Here is an 18,700-nt window from a genome sequence, read left to right on the forward strand (position 1 = left end):
ACACCCTCAGAACAACCAAGCACATCAGTGCTCCTGCTCAGTGTTAGGGGTCTTGTGTGCAGACATTTCAGCGTGCAAAAAGCTACTTCACCTCCTAGTACAACCCCACCCTGCAGAAGCACACCAGGACTGTTGCAGTGTACACAATCAAACCCCCAACATTCCTCCTGGAAAGCAATTTCCTCCGCGCTTGGCTCATGGTGGCCACAGAACGGTTTGCAGAATCCTGCCTGAGGGGAAAGTCAGGGTAAATGGATTGGTTTGTTGGGCTTTAACAGCACTGACATGAAACACAGCAAAAATACCTCTTTCGCCATACCACAACCACTGACAATTCTCCAGGGTTCTCCACAAACAAGGACTTTCAAGTGATGCTTATTTTGTTCCCAAACACCCTGTACAAGAGCACTTGGAGAGCACTTGTGGATGCACGAGCTTGTTCTGCTGGCTGCTGCACACAGAAACCTTCCACTTAGCCATTCTAGGCTAGGTTCAGCTCCAAGCCCTGGGAACTTCCTCTTCCCTCTTGCAATAAAAGCAGTTGGACAAAACCAGGTGGGTTTGGAGTATCTGAAATCCACAGGAATGGCAGACAGGCACTGTGCATCACCGTCCTACAGCATTTAGGTGCTGCCTGGACCAGCAGCATTCATACTGCCATCAGCTTTGTGACTTTCACTGACTTTCTAATGTACTTTTATCTACTTTTATTCCTAGACCTGAACAGCAGAAGAAAGGAAAAAAAAAAAAAATCAGCACTAACTTCTCTGGAAGGCAGTTATGTAGTTTTACATGCACACTGCTAGCTGCTCCAGAAGTAGTTTCTGCCTTAGCTAAACCAGCACTTTGGAGCCATCCAAACTCAGCTCAGATCCAAGGCATCAACTGAGACCCGCGACAGCAGCCTGGACCCCCAAATTCAGCTCCCTCCACCACTTAACCAGCTTCTTTGCTGAAGGAAGCTGATTTTGAATAATTTAAGGGATTCTACGCTCCTGTATTTTACCTCCAGCCCATGCACAGAATCAATTATTGAAGACATCACCGTGATGGAAAGTTGGAAGCTAATGAATCATTCATTTGCATCCTGAACGCAAGCAGGCAGCCCTGGTGAACCCATGACAGAGCTCGGTGCAACCTGAGCAAGGAATTCTGTTCCTACAGGAGCTGTTGCAGAAAGTCCTGGCTCTAACCCTGGTGTTGTCTGCTCTTCTTCAGGCCTGCCAGCCTCTGCTTCTGTGACAGCTCTAAATTCCTGCTCCATTTCCTGCAATGTGATGTTAGCAATAATGGGATATTAAAGCTGGGACTTAACATTTAAACATCAGGCCTGTGAGCAAAGGATGAAAAAAATGAAGAGAAGAACCCCAAGAGAAAAACCTTTCTGTCCTCGCACAGCCAGGCATTTTCTCTCCATGTGAAGATGACCACCAGGTGCTACTGAGCATTGCTGCCCTACTCTCCTCAGGCTATTTTTAGTCACTTGCAGCCCTGTCCCTGTTGTGCCACGTGGATGCCAGGCTGCTGTGAGTACACAGGTCAAATGTTCACTCCAAATGGATGAAGCCTTCTCCCACCTTCCTTCCTCACTAGCTTCTCAGATGTGTTTGATTGCTTCAGAATAAACCCGAACACCTGCACAGTTCATTCAGTAGGAGATACCATCCTAGAAGCCTTAGGGCAGGAAAATAGAGAAGAAAACACTTCTGCCAAGAGGACAGCCTGGAAGAGCTCAGGGGAGGACAGCCTGGAGAAGAAGAGGCTCTGCCACACGGGGCTCTCAAAGCTCCTGCTTCCACCACTGCTCCAGGAAGTATTAAATGAAAGCCTATGGCCCCACAAAACAGTTATTCAGCAGTACTCCACAGGATCATTTGGGCAATTATTATCCACATCCCAACTAACAGGTTAGGAGCAGGGAGAATAGAAGGAGAAAGTGAAAAGCATCCTTTATGGAAGCTGGTGGGAATGGAGGGGATCTCAGCTCCACAGCTGCTCAGAATGACTGCAACATTCCCAGTCTGCCACTGGACATCCCCATCACAGCTTTCAGACACTGTGTTGTGCTTTCAGACACTTCCTTAGTGGATCTATGAGGATGGATCCTCCACGTGCACTAGTTAAAACTGGACCCAGCAATTGTCCATCAAGAGGTCCCAACCACAGCTGCACTTGGGACTGTATGCAAATGAAGCTTCAAACAGACCCACTGTGGGATCTACACATGGGCACACTTGGGCTCTTTGTGCATTGCTCAGAGAAAGTTGAAAAGTGGAAGGAAAAAAGCGAGGAAGGAAAAGAATTCAGGGTGATACGGATATGCCTGGTGCTGCTCAAGTAATTGAGAATGGAGAAGGGAAGAACAGGAGACCCCAAGCCCTGAAACAAACACCCTGCTCCATCCCTCTTCTGGTCTTCTGTGGTGGGAAAAAGTGCAGCTGAAGTTTCAAGGAGCCCAGCATTTAATTTTGAGGAGAGATTTTAGGTGAACATTTTGATTGACCAGATTTAAAACCACAGAAATAATACAAGGGATAGAAATTCAAGTAACTTACCTTTGATTTTTTGTTCAATGGCCTAGAAGGAGGGGGAAAAAAGAAAGAAGAGTCAGTGATTGGTGCAGAGAAAACTACACGTGCTAGAGAGCAGCTTCTGCCTTTCCTCTTTTCAAGTGTTTTAGAGTTATTTAATTATCTGCTTCAGAAGTGCCTCTCTCACCACCCCCTGCCTATTATTCCTTGTGCCTAGAAAGCTGTTTAAATGTTAGAGAAGACAAAATTAATTTGAAAGATAACTACATGAAACAGACTGAATTAAACTTGCAAATGAAGATGTTTGAAGCGAGTTAAAAACTGTGCCTGGAAGCAGAAAGCCATCACCACTTTTACTGCAGGAGAGGGCAGGGGAGGAGGGAGAGACTCAGAAACGGAAAGGAGCTAAGGAAGCAAAGGCAAAAGCTTCACATTTTTAATTTCCAAGATTCACAGAATCCTAGAATGGTTTGGAAGGGACCTTAAAGCTCATCCAGTTCCACACCTCATTGCCCCAGGGCAGAGACACCTCCCACTAGCTCAAGTTGCTTAAGGCCCCATCCAACCTGGCCTTCAGCACCTCCAGGGAGGGGGCATCCCTGGACAACCTGTTCCAGTGTCTCACCACCCTTACTGGAAAGAATTTCTCCCTAATCTCCAGCCTAAACCTTCCCCCTCAAGCTTCAAGACTGCACTGGGTACACCTGGGATATGGCCACGATGAGAGACCTGACAGAATAAAACTTTATCATAGGACAGAAACATTTCTGGCATATAACTATATAAAACAAAGGAATCCCCTTCAGAGAAGGCCTTTCAAAACCACAAATCTGGATCTTCCTGCCTGAAAGTTTTCTCAGCACTTTCCAAACACACCACAGCCCAAGCAAGATATGTAGCTGGATGCAGTCACTGTGGTAGCTGTGCCCAGCCTATTTTCACTCCGATATTCCAGCTGTTCAGAGCATGCAAGCATTCTGTGTCACTGCTGAGGATCTGATTGTCTGCAAGTAAAATTGTGAGAAGAAGGACAAAAGCAGCTGTGGATGTAACCAAAATGTGTTGATTGCCTGAGGTGGTGTAAGACTGGGCTGGACTCAGACATCAGCACCTCAAGGTGGACTGCTGGAACTTCATCAATGACGACTCAGTGCTGTAGCCTCCCTGCTCCTAAGGAAATCCAAAGTACAGCAACAGAAACCTCCCCTTTCCATCTTCTTAAGCTGGCAAAAGATCTTGCTCCCCAGAAACCCTGAGCATAAGATTTTATTTCTTTATTTATGCTCCTAGAGATTGCTAAAAATATCTACAGACTAAGATGCCTCTGGAATCTCTTCTGAGGAGATTCACCACCAGCAGTGCATGAGCCCCTGGGATTAAGGAAGCAAAAACCAAGCCCCTGGCTGCTTGCACAATGCCTTCACCATGCTCATGTCCAGCTCAGTCCATCTGATCCCCCTTACACCAACTCCTCTGCTAACACAGACCCCTCCTCAGCTGCTCTCCTTTGGGGCATCTCATTTCAACCTAGCCACACCTGCACTAGGATGTCTTCTCTAACAGTCCGGCTGTTTGTTGCTATGAGTTTGTGGAGCAGTCTTCTCTTGGATCAAGGTTAAGCTCCTTCAGGAATGCACTCAAGCATCCTTGCAGCATCCTCCTCCTTTGGCAATAGAAGCTGCTTCAGTTCTTGACAAATGAAGCTGACAAACTCCAGCTTCTGTTCCTTAGGAAGTCCAGCAGCACATCAGTGAAGCCCCAGAGCTCCTAAAGAACAGACTAGGAAGTGCTTCACAGCAAACCTCCTGTCTTAGGCAAAGGTCTGCTCTCTCCACTCACAAACCATTTATGCTTTTAGTTCTTCTACAAATTTCACTCTCGAACTCCTGACAAAAATCAATTTGGGGAACACTGAAGGAGGTCTGAAGGATCATTTCTTGTAAAGATTCCAGCCCTCCAAGTTGCCTAGCTCCTTTCCCACTGCAACTTCTGGTTACAGAATTCCAAGAGGAAAACAAGTTCCAAATTTCCAACTGAGGTCAAAACATTATGCAGGAGCTTTGTAGTCAGCTACCGAAGAATCTCTCCTTCTGAGTTATGAGCAAATGCCTTTCCTAGGAGCATCCCTCCACACAGTTTGGGTTTGTTGCAGGATTAGACAGCCCTGATTTTGCATAGGTGCACAACAGGCACCTTCAGCTAGGCCAAACAGGGAGAGCCAGCTACAGATTGTTTGACTCTACCACAAATATCCAGCATCAGTCTATGGAAACGAGGCAGAACTGTTAAACAGCTTCCCTTTGCTACAGACACAGGTTCAAAACCAGCTTTAGGAGCACCACTGCAGCTCAGGGTCAATACTTAGAATCAATCAATGTCCATGACCAATATCCTGACAGTGAACAGAAATTCTCAAGTGTTTACAAGCATCTCTGTGATGTTTCCATCCAAAAACATCTCTGCTGTCAATACTTTCATTTCTCTTCATCCTTCCTAACACAAGTTGAGAAGACATGTTTTTACAGTGAAGTATAGGATGGTGGAAAAAAGGCCAGGAGGCCAGGAAAGTGGAAGGCAAGAAAGCCAGGAAGGTGGAAGGCAAGGATACAGCTAAAAGCCATCATCTTAAAAGAAAAGGAAATTTTATTCTCCTAATTAAAGCACCAAGACCGAGGAAGTTTTCACACAGGAAACCATTTCAGCTGCCCATCAGGAGAAAGAAGATCACCTCTGAAGAACACTGAACATCTGCAGGAGCTGTACACAAAGCCAGTGAAGGTGCTGGGGCACCACTGGCTACCTTTAAAGATTCAAACACTCCAAAGAATGAGATCAGCTAAAGCAGCAGTTCCTGGTGCTGAAGCAGAGGGATCCCTCTCATGCTGCACTTACCTTTTTTTGAGCAGCTTCCTTCTTCTTCTTGTCTTCTTTTCTCTTTTTCCTTTCTTCCATCAACTGTTCTTCCTCTTCTTGCACTAAATCCCTGAACCACACAGTTTGTAATTAACTCTCCCAAAATACAATCTGGACACACTTAGATTCATTTCAGAACAATTATTTCACAATGGCACAAAAGGAACTGGGGAATTTTCCCTCTAATTGGATCCTGTTCCTTGCAGGGACTCTGCACTGCCACTGCAAATCACAAGTGACACAACTCCAGGAGCAGACGCAGTGTGGAGCTAGGTGTGAGTGCCTTTTGATTCCAGAACTTGGAGGGAAGGAGCAGACACGAGCCTGATTCAAAAGTCAGCACAATCTCAGCTGTTATTTCTCTCCCTGCTATGCTGAGTTTGAGGCTGAGCTCTTGTCCCCACAGCTCTCCAGTCACACACAGCCAGCACTGACAGGAGGCTGCCCAGGGATGTGTTTGAGGCCCCATCCCTGGAGACATTCAAGATCAGACTTGATGTGTCCCTAGGCAGCATGACCTGGTTGGAGGTGTCACTGCTGACTGCAGGGGAGTTGGACAAGATGACCTTGGAGGGTCCCTTCCAATCCAGTGCAGTCTGTGAAGGTGTGACCCACAGAGTTTACTACACTTGGGCTCAGCCTGCTGATAGGTTCTTCCAGCCATACATCTGCTCTGCTTCCTGGGCAGCTATACAGAAACCTGCATCAGAGAGTCACAGACTGCATCAGGTTGGAAGGGACCCTCCAAAGTCACCTTGTCCACCTCTGTGCATTCAGCAGGGACACCTCCAACTAGAGCTGCCAGCCCTGGGACACATCAAGTCTGATCTTGAATGTCTCCAGGGATGGGGCCTCAATCACACTCCTGAGCAGCCTGTTCCACTGCCTCCCCACTCTCATTGTGCAGAACTTCCTCCTGATGTCCAACCTAAATCTGCCCTGCTCCAGTTTTAAACCATTGCCCCTTGTCACCTCAGGCCCTTCTGAACAGTCCCTCCCCATATACTGAACTGCAGCTCTAAGGTCTCCCTGAAGCATTCTCCTCCTCATACTCACTGATGTTAACCACCTCTGTGCAGGAACAGCTCATCCTGCACTTCCCTGCCCGAGCAGAAAGCTAACAGCTGGCTATGTGCCTGTGTGGAGGCACTGCTGACAGCAAGGACACACGGACCAGCAGGAACCCAGCCTGCTCTGCTACCAGAGCAGAGCTTTTGATAGCACCTTCAATGAGTGACAGAGCTGCAAGGTGACAGAAGTGACAACAAACCCTAACCATTCCCTTAGCACCAAGCTTTCTGTGCTCAAGCAGACGGCTCAGCAGCAGCTCCACCGTTTACAAACAGCCTGCAGCAAAGGCGAGTCAAGAGGGAGAAGGTGGAGACAAGAAGCAGGAGGATCTGCAGACCTGCAGGCTGTCAGGGTCAGCAGGAACTAGCCTGTTTCTTCAAGTACCACTGAGAATGAGACACATCTACTCCAGCTGGAAAGGCCAAGTCCTGTATCTCCCTCCCATGACCAGAAATCATGTCCCCAGCCCCTCTCTTCTCCCAGCCTCGCACCCCTGTGTGTGACACAGCTGCTATGTGCTGCTGGGCAAGGCTACATACGGCCCATGAGCAGTTCTCTGCTCACCTTGTCCCGAGCTCACCCCAGGAAAAAGCCCCATCACAATCAGGTTGTGCAATGGGAATTCCTGGCACCTTCCCATGACATTATATCTTCCAAAGGCTGCTTAGATCCGAGAAAGGAGCAAGCTGTAAGCCAGAGTGATCACTGGGAAGCAGCAGCCTCAGCCCAGGTCACTGCCATCCCCAGGTCTGTTCGGCACTGGGTGTGCACATCGAGAGGAGCTGAGCTGAGCTGCCAGAGCTCAGCAAGAGATGACAGCTGGGGACAGGCTGCTGCTGTGAGAGACAGGCAACCCATCTGAAACTTATCCCTGCTAGGCTGTGGAGCACCTGGGAAAGAGTCCAGCTCCTGCTTATCTGCCACCTGAATTAGTTGTTGCAGCAAACTGAGCAGGGGCTGTGGGCACAGGTTCTCCACCTCTGCTGCAGGGAGTGCAGCAGGGCTGCAGGATGGTGCATTGCCGGGGGCGGGGGTGGTAGGGGGTGGTGAGGGGGTTGTCACTGGAACAAAAGGTTGCTGACGGCATTTCTAACGACCTGAGGAGAATCCTAGGAGTTGAGAAAGCCACCAGTGCCTTGATTTGTGTAACAAACCTCAGTGTCACACACAAAAGCGGCACCGAGAAATCATTCTGCTCCTAGAAGGAAGCTGCAGCAGGTTAAAAAGCAAGCAGAGACGGAGTGCAAAGCAGCGTTTTGTCTGGAGAAGGAAAAAAAAGAAGGAACTGGGGAATTCTGCTGCAGCCAAATCGACAAGATTACATTGGACTGGTAGAGTGCAGACGCTAACAACCAACACACCAAGATCTCTGGAACATTCCACCGCAGCATCACTTTGCACTAAATTATGACCCTGTGATCCCTCCGGTTTCATGTAGTTAAGAAAAACATGGCAAAACCAGCCCAGAACACATGAAGACCCCCCGGGAATAGCACCTGGAGCTCAGGACAAGTTTTGCCATTAGCAGAGAATCATGGAATGGGTTGGAAGGGACTTCAGAGATCATCCAGTTCCAACCTCTCTGCCTCCCACTAGAACAGCTTGGTCAAGGCCTCATCCAGCCTGATCTTGAACACCTCCAGGGAAGAGGCATCCACAACCTCCCTGGACAACCTGTTCCAGAGTTTCACCACCCACACTGTCAAGAATTCCTTCTCCAGCCTCAAGCTCCCCTCTTCCAGCTCAAAGTCAATGCCCCTTGTCCTGTCACCCCAAGACGTGGAGAGGGGCAATGCTACTCCTCTGCTCTGGTGAGACCTCACTGCAGTGCTGTGGCCAGCTCTGGAGCCAGAGGCTGTGAAAATGATCAGAGGGCTGGAATACCTCTGCCATGAGGATAGGCTGAAGGAGCTGAGGTTGTTCAGCCTGGAGAACAGAAGCCTTCAGGCAGACCTTAGAGCAGCCTTCCAGTAAGTGAAGGGGGCTACAAGAAAGCTGCAGAGGGACTGTTTGCAAAGGCCTGCAGTGACAGGTATGAGGGCAGTGGTTTGAAATGAGAGAAAAGCAGATTCAGATTGATGTGAGGAACATGTTCTGCACCATGACAGTGCTGAAACATTGCAACAGGTTGCCACAGCCTCTCTGGGCAGCCTGCTCCAGGCCTCCAACACCCTCACAGTTTTTCCATGTGTTCCTGTGGCACCTCCTCTGCTCCAGCCTGCACCCATTGCCCTTGTCCTGTCACTGGACATGCCTGAGCAGAGCCTGGCTCTGTCCTCCCAACGCTGCCCTGCACATCTTTATCAACATGACTGAGGGCAGCCCTCAGGCTCCTCTGCTCCATGCTAACGAGACTCAGCTCCCTCAGACCTTCCGCAGCAGGGAGATGTTTCACTGCCTTCAGCATCTCTGTGGCTCTGTGCTGGACCCTCTCAGGCAGTTCCCTGAGGTCCTCCTTGAACTGAGTGGCACAGAGCTGGACACAATATTCCAGCTGTGGCCTCACCAGGACAGAGCAGAGGTAAAGAACATCTTTGGACCTACTCACCACTCCCCTTCTAATCCACCCCAGGCTGCAACTGGCCTTCTTCTCCACAAGAACACACTACTGGTATATGGACATCCTGTTGTCTACCAGGACCCTGAGATCCCTTTTCCCTACACTGCTCTCCAACAGATCAGTCCCCAGGCTCTACTGGTCCATGGGGTTGTTCTTCCCCAGATGCAAGACCCTACATTTGTCCTTGTTGGATTTCATTCAATTCCTCCCCACCCAGCTCTCCAGCCTGTCCAGGCAGCACAGCCTGGGGGGTGTCAGCCACTGTTCTCAGTTTGGTGTCATCAGCAAACTGCCTGCCAGTGCCCTCTGTGTCCTCACACAGGCCTTGATGAACGTACTGAATAGGCCTGGTCCCACTACCAACCCCTGAGGGACACCACTAGACACAGACCTCTGACTAGACTCTGTCCCATTGACCACAACTCCTCAGCTGGCCAAACAGCAATGGCAGAGAATCCTGATCCGTATGAAGGTCACAGCCCCAAGCCTCTGCTGTCCCACATCAGCCACCCAACCTGCACCAGAACACCTGCAGAGGAGGTTCATGGAGGATCAGCTGGCTGAAGGTTCAGTGCTGCTAGCAGAAAGGCAAACCTCAGCCTTCCCTTTGGATAACTGAGGGGAGCCTGGAGCAAAGGCCTGAAGAGTATGAAGAGCTTAGCTTGAAAGGGGTTTTACTGTCAAGCCAGAGCAAATGGAAAGGGATCCTGAGCCCAGGAGGGGCTGCACTCAGTGCCTCTGAGAAGACACAGGCAGGAGCTGCTGAGAGCTGCAGCACTTCAACACACTGGCAGAGAAATACTTATCCTTACTTAGCTTAAAATGGTTTGGGTTGAGTTTTGTGTTTGGTTGGAGTTTTTTTTTTGTCTGTTTGGGGTTGGTTTTTAGTTATTATTGGAGGGTTTGTCTGTTTGTTTGGATGTTTGCTTGTTTGGGGTCTTCTGGGTTTGTTGTATTTTCTTTGTCTTTCTGCTGCCTATTTAATTTTTATTTCTTTATTTCTGTTTTCCTCCACTACTGTGAACCTCTTGTTCACAACATTCTTGTTTGAATAAGGGGAACAAACCAAATTCCCAAAGCACTTTCCTCAACCCATGTAATCACAAAATATATAATTTGGGGTTTGGCTTTTTATAATCTCTGAGGACAAGCTATCACTTTGGCAAGACAGAATCCCAGCATGGTGGGGTTGGAAGGGACCTCTGGAGATCATCCAGTCCAACCCCTGCTAAAGCAGAGGCACCCACAGCAGCCTGCCCAAGATCACAACAGCCAAGTGGGTTTGGAAGCTCTCCAGAGAAGGAGACTCCACAACCTCTCCAGACAGCCTGCTCCAGGCCTCCAACACCCTCACAACAAATATTTTTTCCTCCTGTTCAGCTGGAACCTCCTGGATTCCAGTTTGTGCCCACTGCCCCTTGTCCTGTCCCTGGGCACTACTTACAAGAGCCTGGCCCCATCCTCTCACCCCTCATCCTTTAGCTGTTGCTGAACATTGAGCAGACTCCCTCTCAGGCTGTTCTTCTCCAGGAAGCACCTTGTAAAGTTGGGTGACTTTGAACATGAAGTCTTGCAGATGATGACTGTCACCACCACAAGCCATGAAATGACAAGCAGCCAACTTCTCACCTGCAGCCAGCACTCACTGCTACTTGTCCTAAGTTTTGCCAGTGCTAGTCTGGGTTTGGTGTAGTTTCATTTGTCACCTGTCTTGGGAGCTGCAAACAAGCTGCAGTGCTCCAAATGGCACCAGCTCAGGCAGTGCTTGTATCAAATCAACTTGGACTAATTCTGGAGAAAAGATTACTTCTCAAAGCTCCAGCTGGGCACTGTCTAAACCACCTGAGCTGGCATAGACACTGAAGCTGTGTTCTGCCACCAGAGGTGAGGACAATCCAGCACCAGCACACTCCCTGGCAGGGGCACTGAGGGTGCAGTAACTGCTGGAAGTGCTCTCTGTGCTGGCTAACACACAGGCAAACCCTGTGATGCCACAGTAACACCACAGCTCTGGTCACCTCACCGAGGAAACTATGGTGGGGAGGAGCAGTCTGCCACAGATTAAGATCTCAGCCCCAGCACCCTGTTGCTGCACTGAGCTCACTGTTTATTTCCTTCGTGACCTGCAACCCTTCAGCACTTAAATGAAGCAAGTCAAAATCCCAGGCCAGTTTCCCAGCACGCATCTAACCCACATTACCTCCACAGCATAACCACTCCCTGGGATCCCCAAGCACTGAGGGTGGGCACTGCCCCTGCAGCAGAGCTGCTGAAGGTGCTGGCACCTCCTGGAGCAGATGCCTTCAAAGCCACCTGAAGGCACAGGGCCCCACAAGATGGAGCTAGCACAGCTCTGAAGATATTTTGCTTCCAGCCTTGGGGCTGGGAATGATTCTCCCGTGCTCCGGTGCTCTCTGAAGCAGCTCAAGGGCTGGAAAGCATGCTGGGGGTTGTGGTGGCATCGTGGTGGTCTCCATATCAAACAGATCCAGTGACCAAGCACCACATGGGCTCCACCACCAGCAGGCAGGGATCATGCAGGGGAAGCACTCTGCTGGTGGCCAGGAGTCCAGGTACACAACTGGCCAGCCTCTTATTGGGCCTGTGCTACTGACTGAGGGTGAAGAGCTCACTATGTATGTTTGCCTTCCACCCACATACTACATGGAGCAAGCATATAAGTAAGACTTAGAAGTGATCACCCAGAGTCACTTTTGAAACTACTATTAACAGTTCCAGTGCCAAATACTTAAAAGAATTCTTCTGGGGAAAGAACCAAACCCTGGCCACCGTTTGCTCTTGATCTGGTGACACATTAACTCACTGCTGGGACAGTGCTAGAGCCACACTGAAGGGTCTGCAGTGGAAAGGTCTCTATAGCCCTGCCAGGACAGTAACATGATGGATGCAAGCACCACAGAACCACCCTGAGTCTAATGCTCTACACAAATCTTCCGACAGTCTGCTGTAGCTCCTCTGCTATGGGGACAGGCTGGAAGAGTTGTGGCTGTTCAGCCTGGAGAAGCGAAGGCTCCAGGGAGACCTCAGAGCTGCAGTTCAGTATCTGAAGGGGACCTACAGGAACGCTGGGGAGGGACTGTTCAGAAGGGCCTGAGGTGACAGGACAAGGGACAATGGTTTGAAACTGGAGCAGGGCAGATTTAGGTCAGACATCAGGAGGAAGTTCTGCACAATGAGGGTGGGGAGACAGTGGAACAGGCTGCCCTGGGGTGTGGTTGAGGCCCCATCCCTGGAGACATTCAAGATCAGACTTCATGCGCCCCAGGGCACCTTGCTCTAGTTGGAGGTATCACCGCTAAGCGCAGGGTGGGTGGACAAGGTGACCTTGGAGGGTCCCTTCCAACCTGATGCAGTCTGTGAATGTGTGAATTTTAAGTTTTGCTAACTGTTATGACCTACAGAAGTTCCCTCATCTTTCAGTGTTTTGAAACGATACAATAACACACAACTGCCAGCGGCTCCTCGGTTTCCATGAACACAAACCCAGCATTGCCCACAGATCAATAATAAAAGGTGGATTTTGGATTAAAATCAAATCTTTCAGCTCCTGTATCAGTGCTCCTCACAACAGCACACTACACCAAAGAGCTCTCAAAGCTTATGAAGTAGAAGCCAGTACTCTGATGTGCAGTGCACAATGTCCAGGTTGGGTTAGAAAGGATCTCTAGGGATCATCCAGTCCAACTTCTCCTGCTCAAGCAGGGGCAACCACAGCACCTTGCCCAAGATCACAATGGCCAGGTGAGGTTGGAAGCTCTCCAGACAAGGAGACTCTACAATCTCTCTGGGCAGCCTGTTGCAGGCCTCCAGCACCCTAGCACCAAACAACTCCTCCAGCTCAGACAGAACCTCCTGGGCTCTCCAGTTTGTGCCTGGTGCCCCTTGTCCTGTCCCTGGGCACCACTGACAAGTCTGGCCCCATCTTTCTGTCTCCTAGCCTTTAGCTGTTGCTGAGCACTGAGCAGATCCCCTCTCAGGCTGCTCTTCTCCGGGAAGTGCCTTGTGATGCTGGGTAATGGAAATGCTCTGCCAACCAAACCCTCATAGCACATTGCCCAGGAGCAAGGCAAGCCTCAGGCACTGCAACAAACCAGCCCCACTCACTTCCAGCTGTTGTGTTGCTTTCTTCCAGCTATTAATGCATTCAAGAGGTGCTGCCAGGCTAAAAACTGAACCAATTACTGCCATGAATAATTAAGTAGTAAATGTGTGTCAGATACTTTCTTTTCCTCTTTGCTTTTAAATGCCTCAGTGTTTAAATTATCACCCTGGAAGTGCAGTGACAGAACTCCAACCACTCCCAGCTCAGCTTTCTCATGTCCCACTACAGAAGGTAGCTCAACAGAAGCAGGGCATACAAAATGTGCTCTAGTTCTGGGCAGGATCTCCCTCATAGTTCCACCTCAAGTTTCATCCGAGATGCTCACTGCTCCGTGAACAGGCGAAAAGCAGATCTCCTTCCCAGGAGCTTTATCATCTAAACACAGCAGACTCCAGTAGCAACACTAAACAATCACAGAATGGTTTGGGTTGGAAGGGACCTCCAAAGGTCATCCAGTCCAACCTTGTACAGGCAGCAGGGACATCCTCCGCTACAGCAGGCTACTCAGAGACTTGCCCAGCCTGACCTTGAAGACCTCCATGGATGGAGCCTCAACTCCCTCCCTGGGAGTTGCAGTGTTCCAGCACTGTCATGGTGCAGAACATGTTCCTCATATCAATCTGAATCTGCTCTTCTCTCATTTCAAACCACTGCCCTCATACCTGTCACTGCAGGCCTTTGCAAACAGTCCCTCTGCAGCTTTCTTGTAGCCCCCTTCACTTACTGGAAGGCTGCTCTAAGGTCTGCCTGAAGGCTTCTGTTCTCCAGGCTGAACAACCTCAGCTCCTTCAGCCTATCCTCATAGCAGAGGCGCTCCCAAACCTTGGATCATCTTTATGGTATCCTCTGGACTCACTCTAATTGCTCTGTGTCCTCATGCTGGGGACACCAGAACTGTCTTTGAAGTAGAGCCTCAGCAGAGCAAAGAGACAGAATCCCCTCTATTCCCCTGCTGGCAAAGGGGAACTTTACAGACACCTTCCAGTACCTGAAGGGATCCACCAGGAAAGCTGCAGAGGGACTTTTCATGAGGAGGGTGTCTAGAGACAGGGCATGGGGAAATGGTTTGAAGCTGAGGGAGAGCAGTGTTAGCCTGGAGTGGAGGAAGAAGTTCTTCAGTATGAGGGTGGTGAGACTCTGGAACAGGTTGCACAGGGAGGTTGTGGATTCCTCCTCCCTGAGGGTGTTCAAGGCCAGGCTGGATGAGGCCTCGAGCAGCTGAGTCGAGAGGTGTCCCCTGTCCATGGCAGGGGCAGATGAGCTCTGAGGTCTTTCCCAACCTGAGCCATTGTAGGATTCTATGATTCCCATAAGCTCTTCCAGGAAAAAGTAACCCATGTAATCCCACCAGAAAAGCATCTGCTGAAATCCCAACAGCTCCACTCCTCACTACCTCTCTCTGTCTCTATCATTGAGCCATCTCATGTTTCTTCTACAGCACTTAAGAAAAGGCTGATGGCAATGTGGCAGCTCCTCTAAGATGGAAGAGTAAGCAAACTGTACAGCAGGAGCTCAGTGTAGCACGCATGGATGAAATAATGATTCAGGGGAAAAGTTTGCTGCTCTCCCAGAACATGGACAGGCTGCAGCTGATGAGATGGAATCCCTGACGCAGGACACAGGTGAATGAAAGCAGTGTGTGAAGCCACCCTACCATGGTGAAGGCAGAGTCAAACTCTTCAAAGGAAGAATTGCAAAGAGAATTATTTACCTTCTCTCAGCTCCACATAAATGAGGCAGGACAGCCCTGTTTACCAAACAGAATCAACAAGTTATTTCTTAAAGCAGAACAACTAAATGGTGACTTTTACTGCTCCTGATTGGAAGCAAATTTCCCTCTGACATTTCTCCAGTTAATTAGGGGCAGTTGTGGTTTGGCAAAGCAAACAGCTGACATCTCACTTGTCACATTATGCAATAGATCTGTTTGAGCCACTCTCACAAATCAAGCACTAAACTGATTTTGGAGTCCAGGAATACTTGCAGAGGACTGGGCACAGTTGTGATTTAAACAGCACACACCACAGGAAGCTTCTCTTCCAAAGGGCCCAACAAGGCGAATTGCTAATCCTAACTATAAAGCAGGAATCACTCCCACTGGCCAAGCAGGCTGCAGGAGAAGCTCAATAACTTCTCCTGTCACAAGCCTGGCCCAATATTCCTAGAGAGATAAAGAACAGTTGCTAATCATTTGCTTCTAAGCTCCAAAGGTGACTTCAGCATAACCATGAGCAATGCCAGCACTCTGTGGAGTTCCACTCCAGACACCTCTGCCACTTGAGATTTAGCAAAGCTGCAGGATGGGGCTGTGTGCCCCTCCCAAGAGAAGAACTGTGCCCTTTTCCAAATGCTGTTAACAACAGCACCCGAGGAAGGATGAAGCCTCTATTGAGTTCTCCACCAGGAAAACACTTGGGCAGGTGTCTCCAGAGCAGGCATGCCATGGGCTCAGCAGGCTATGTGCTTACAGGACGAGAACTCCCTCACTAAACATCAGCCACTTAGAAACCAGGTCTCTAGTGAGTGAATGTTAAAAGCCAGCTGTGAATCTTTCCAACAAAGTACCCGCTCTGTGGCAGCAAAGCCAGAGGCCCATTGCACAGCAGCACTTATCAGTGACCCTTGCTCTGTCTCCAGCCTCCAAAGCTCTGAGCTCAGGCAGCTCACAGTTTACTTTCACTTCCCCTGCCACTTGTGCCACCTTCTGCCACGCCTGCCAGTGTGACAAGAGATCCTCTGAAGGGCAGGGAAATGAGAGGCTCTGCTGACTTCCTAACACTTACCCCAGAACCTTGCTTTGAACTCTGCACTCTGCCCACCTGAGCAACAGTTCTGAGACTGCTTCTAGCATCATGCTTGCACTGAGGGCTTTCCACACAGCAATTCTGAGTTCACTGGATTTATTTTTTTATTACACAGCATTTTGGTACCTTCTGTAGAGAGATGACTTAAAGAGCTGCAATTTTAAATCACTCCCTTCGAGTCAAACCCACTTAGTAACCCTGATGCTCTTTTAAAAGTAAGATGCTACAAGGATCTTAAAAGATTCCATGGATTTCAGCTAGGAAATGGAAAAAAAAATCTCCATGCTTCAGCATATTAGCAACAAAAAAAAGAACAAACACACACTGGCAGCAGGGGAGAGCCAAACAGTTTTCACAGTGTAAGCATCAATCAGTCTGGAAGTTGGACACTGATTCAAAGCAAGGTACCAGAAGTTAATTTTATTGGTCATGTTTGGGGCTTCAGAAGACTGCAATCAGCCCTCGCAGAACTCCCTTTAATAGTTTGTCAGTTAAAATCTCTTTAGGGTCTAATTGCAAAAGGACACGAGAAGGAAGCAGCAGGAGAGTCACAACACATGAATGGAAACACCACAAGAAGTGGACACGTTCAAGAAAGCCCCTGTGCTTTTAAAAACATCAAGGCTGCAGAAGAAAGAACTCCTGAAAGCCAGGAGTGATGCCCAGCACTGGCACAGGACCCCTGATGAACATCAGGACCCCTGATGAACATCATCACCCCTGACTCTCTACTCCCGAGCTAAGGAACTGAAAACAGGCATTGCCCATTCCACAAAGTTCTCATGCCAAGGACAAGTTCCCCACCTTTATCTCCGGGGGGGAGGGGGAGGGAAAAAGAGGCAAAGGCCTAACAGTTAGAGAGCAACACAGAGATTAGCTGAGATCAAAACACCTTCCTTGCCTAAACCAACCGTTTCTTGCCTCCCAACATTATCTGCTTCGACTCTATAGGGGGAAAAAAAAACACCACCACAAAAAAGGAAACAGAGCTTTCGACATTTGTTTTAGTTGTTAGGTACTGCTGCAACCCAGGGCAGAGTAAGTTGTTTTTCTCTTTAAAAACCTACCTCCTCACCCCCCCCCACACCCCGATTACAGAACCTGGCGTTGTTATTGTGCAGAAGTAAGAGGTGTTTAGTCTACAGAATTAATTAAACTCGCAGAGGTTGCTCTGTGCAATGAAGGACATTTCCAAATTCAAGTTGGTGGTTGTTGTGTGCGTGTTTTTTTTCCCCCTTTTATCCTTACAATTAACATGAGATTAAAGCTCCCGATAAAGCCCACAACGATTCCTAGCCCAAGGCCAACTCTCGTTCTGAGCAGTGGGAGTGAATTTCAATGAGCATCTTACCTGCTTAGTTTTCTTTCGACTTCTTTGGTAGCTTTAGCTTCCAATTCTCTGGAACAGAAAGTGGTGTTGGTTTCCATGTCAACAGTAATGCAGCACAAAGCAAAACAGCAAACCGGAGCGGGGTTAAGAAACACACTGAGCTCCAGAGGGGGGCTCGGCAGGAGGCAGCGGGGGGCCCACGGACCGCCTTAGGGAAGCCGGGGCCGTGTTTACCCCGGGCCAGCGAGGCGAGCAGAACACGGCCATGGCCAGCCAGCCCTCGCCGCTGCCCACCCTCCGCCGAAGCCTTTCAAGTACTTTAAGGAAAACGATTCTGCTGCATCACTTTAGCCCGGGAGCCCGCTCGAAGCGCAGCAGCGAGCCAGCGCTCCCAGCCCCGCCATGCCTACCCACATCGGCGGCTACAAAGGGCTGCCCGCTCCGTGGAAGCGAACAATACCGAGCACGGCAGGCCAAAGCTGGGCTCCGTGGGGAAAACGCTGCTTTGCGCCCAGCGCCGCGGCCCCTCCGGGGCGAGTCCCGCCGGGGCGGGCTCCGCTGCTGCGGGGCGCCCGCCGGCTGCAGCCCGCTCCCCGTCTCCCTGCACCGGAGGAGCCGCCGAGCCCGGCCCGCCGCTCCCCTCGCCGTCTCCGGGACACCGAGAGGGGCTCCCCCGGCCCCCGCTGGCGCCCCTGCTCGGCGGCGCCCGCCCCTCCCGCTCCCGGCCCGGCCCCGCCCGCTACCTCATGTATGTAAAGTGCTCGGAGTCCGGCCCGGCGAGGCTGCGGCCCGGGCCCGGCGCTGGCGCGGCGGCTCTAGGCAGCCTGGGCCCGGCACTGCGGAGCGGGAGGGCCCGGCAGCTGCTGCTGCAGCACCGCCGCCATTTCCTGCCTCCTCACCCGGCCGGGTCCGGCCCCGCCGTACCGGAACCGAACCCCCGCCCCGGCAGCGCTTCCGGGGCGCCGCGCTCCCCCAACATGGCGCCCTAGCAACGGGGCGGGGGCGGCCAAGCGTCCTCGCCCTGGCGCTGAGACCGGCCCCGGGGAAGGCCGAGCCCGCTCGCAGGACCCAGGCCCTGCCCCGGGGGTTCGCGCCCGGCAGGGGCTGCCCCGGCGGGGCATGGCGCAGGGTAGCCTGCGGTGCGCCCGCCCCTCTGGCCAGGGGATCCCTGTGGGGCGCCGCTGTGGCTCTTAGCTGTCTCCAGAACATACACCGGCTTGCAGTCGCCGTCACATCAAACAGCCACAGGCGTGAGCAGTCGCTTCCCCACGCAGTGCAGGGCGAGGCTCCGCCAGGAGCAGAACGCAGGTCTCCAGGCCCCTCTTTCTGCCCTGCGTGGGGCAGCTCTTGCACTCCTCGGGCGCCGCA

The 18,700-nt window shown here is 50.6% G+C and overlaps 1 protein-coding gene across 8 annotated transcripts in view; it reads right to left on the bottom strand.

The window, feature by feature from the left end:
• The window catches only part of TNRC6A (trinucleotide repeat containing adaptor 6A), a 51,169-nt gene extending 32,913 nt beyond the window's left edge, over positions 1–18,256 (bottom strand). For 5 of the 8 annotated variants that reach the window (XM_064153322.1, XM_064153318.1, XM_064153320.1 and 2 more), the window contains exons 1-5: positions 18,076–18,255; positions 17,354–17,401; positions 14,910–14,945; positions 5,424–5,514; positions 2,556–2,577 (exon numbers count right to left, since the gene is read on the bottom strand). In XM_064153322.1, coding sequence (XP_064009392.1) covers positions 2,556–2,577; positions 5,424–5,514; positions 14,910–14,945; positions 17,354–17,401; positions 18,076–18,080 — 202 coding nt within the window. In that variant the 5' untranslated portion in view covers positions 18,081–18,255. Of the gene's footprint in view, positions 1–2,555; positions 2,578–5,423; positions 5,515–14,909; positions 14,946–17,353; positions 17,402–18,075 lie in introns of all 8 variants that reach the window. The other 3 variants (XM_064153321.1, XM_064153316.1, XM_064153317.1) reach the window with 2 other exon arrangements.
• Positions 18,257–18,700: the final 444 nt, after the last annotated feature.

Source organism: Pogoniulus pusillus, chromosome 13 (genome assembly GCF_015220805.1).
Source record: "Pogoniulus pusillus isolate bPogPus1 chromosome 13, bPogPus1.pri, whole genome shotgun sequence".
In the NCBI taxonomy this organism is placed as follows: Eukaryota; Metazoa; Chordata; class Aves; order Piciformes; family Lybiidae; genus Pogoniulus; species Pogoniulus pusillus.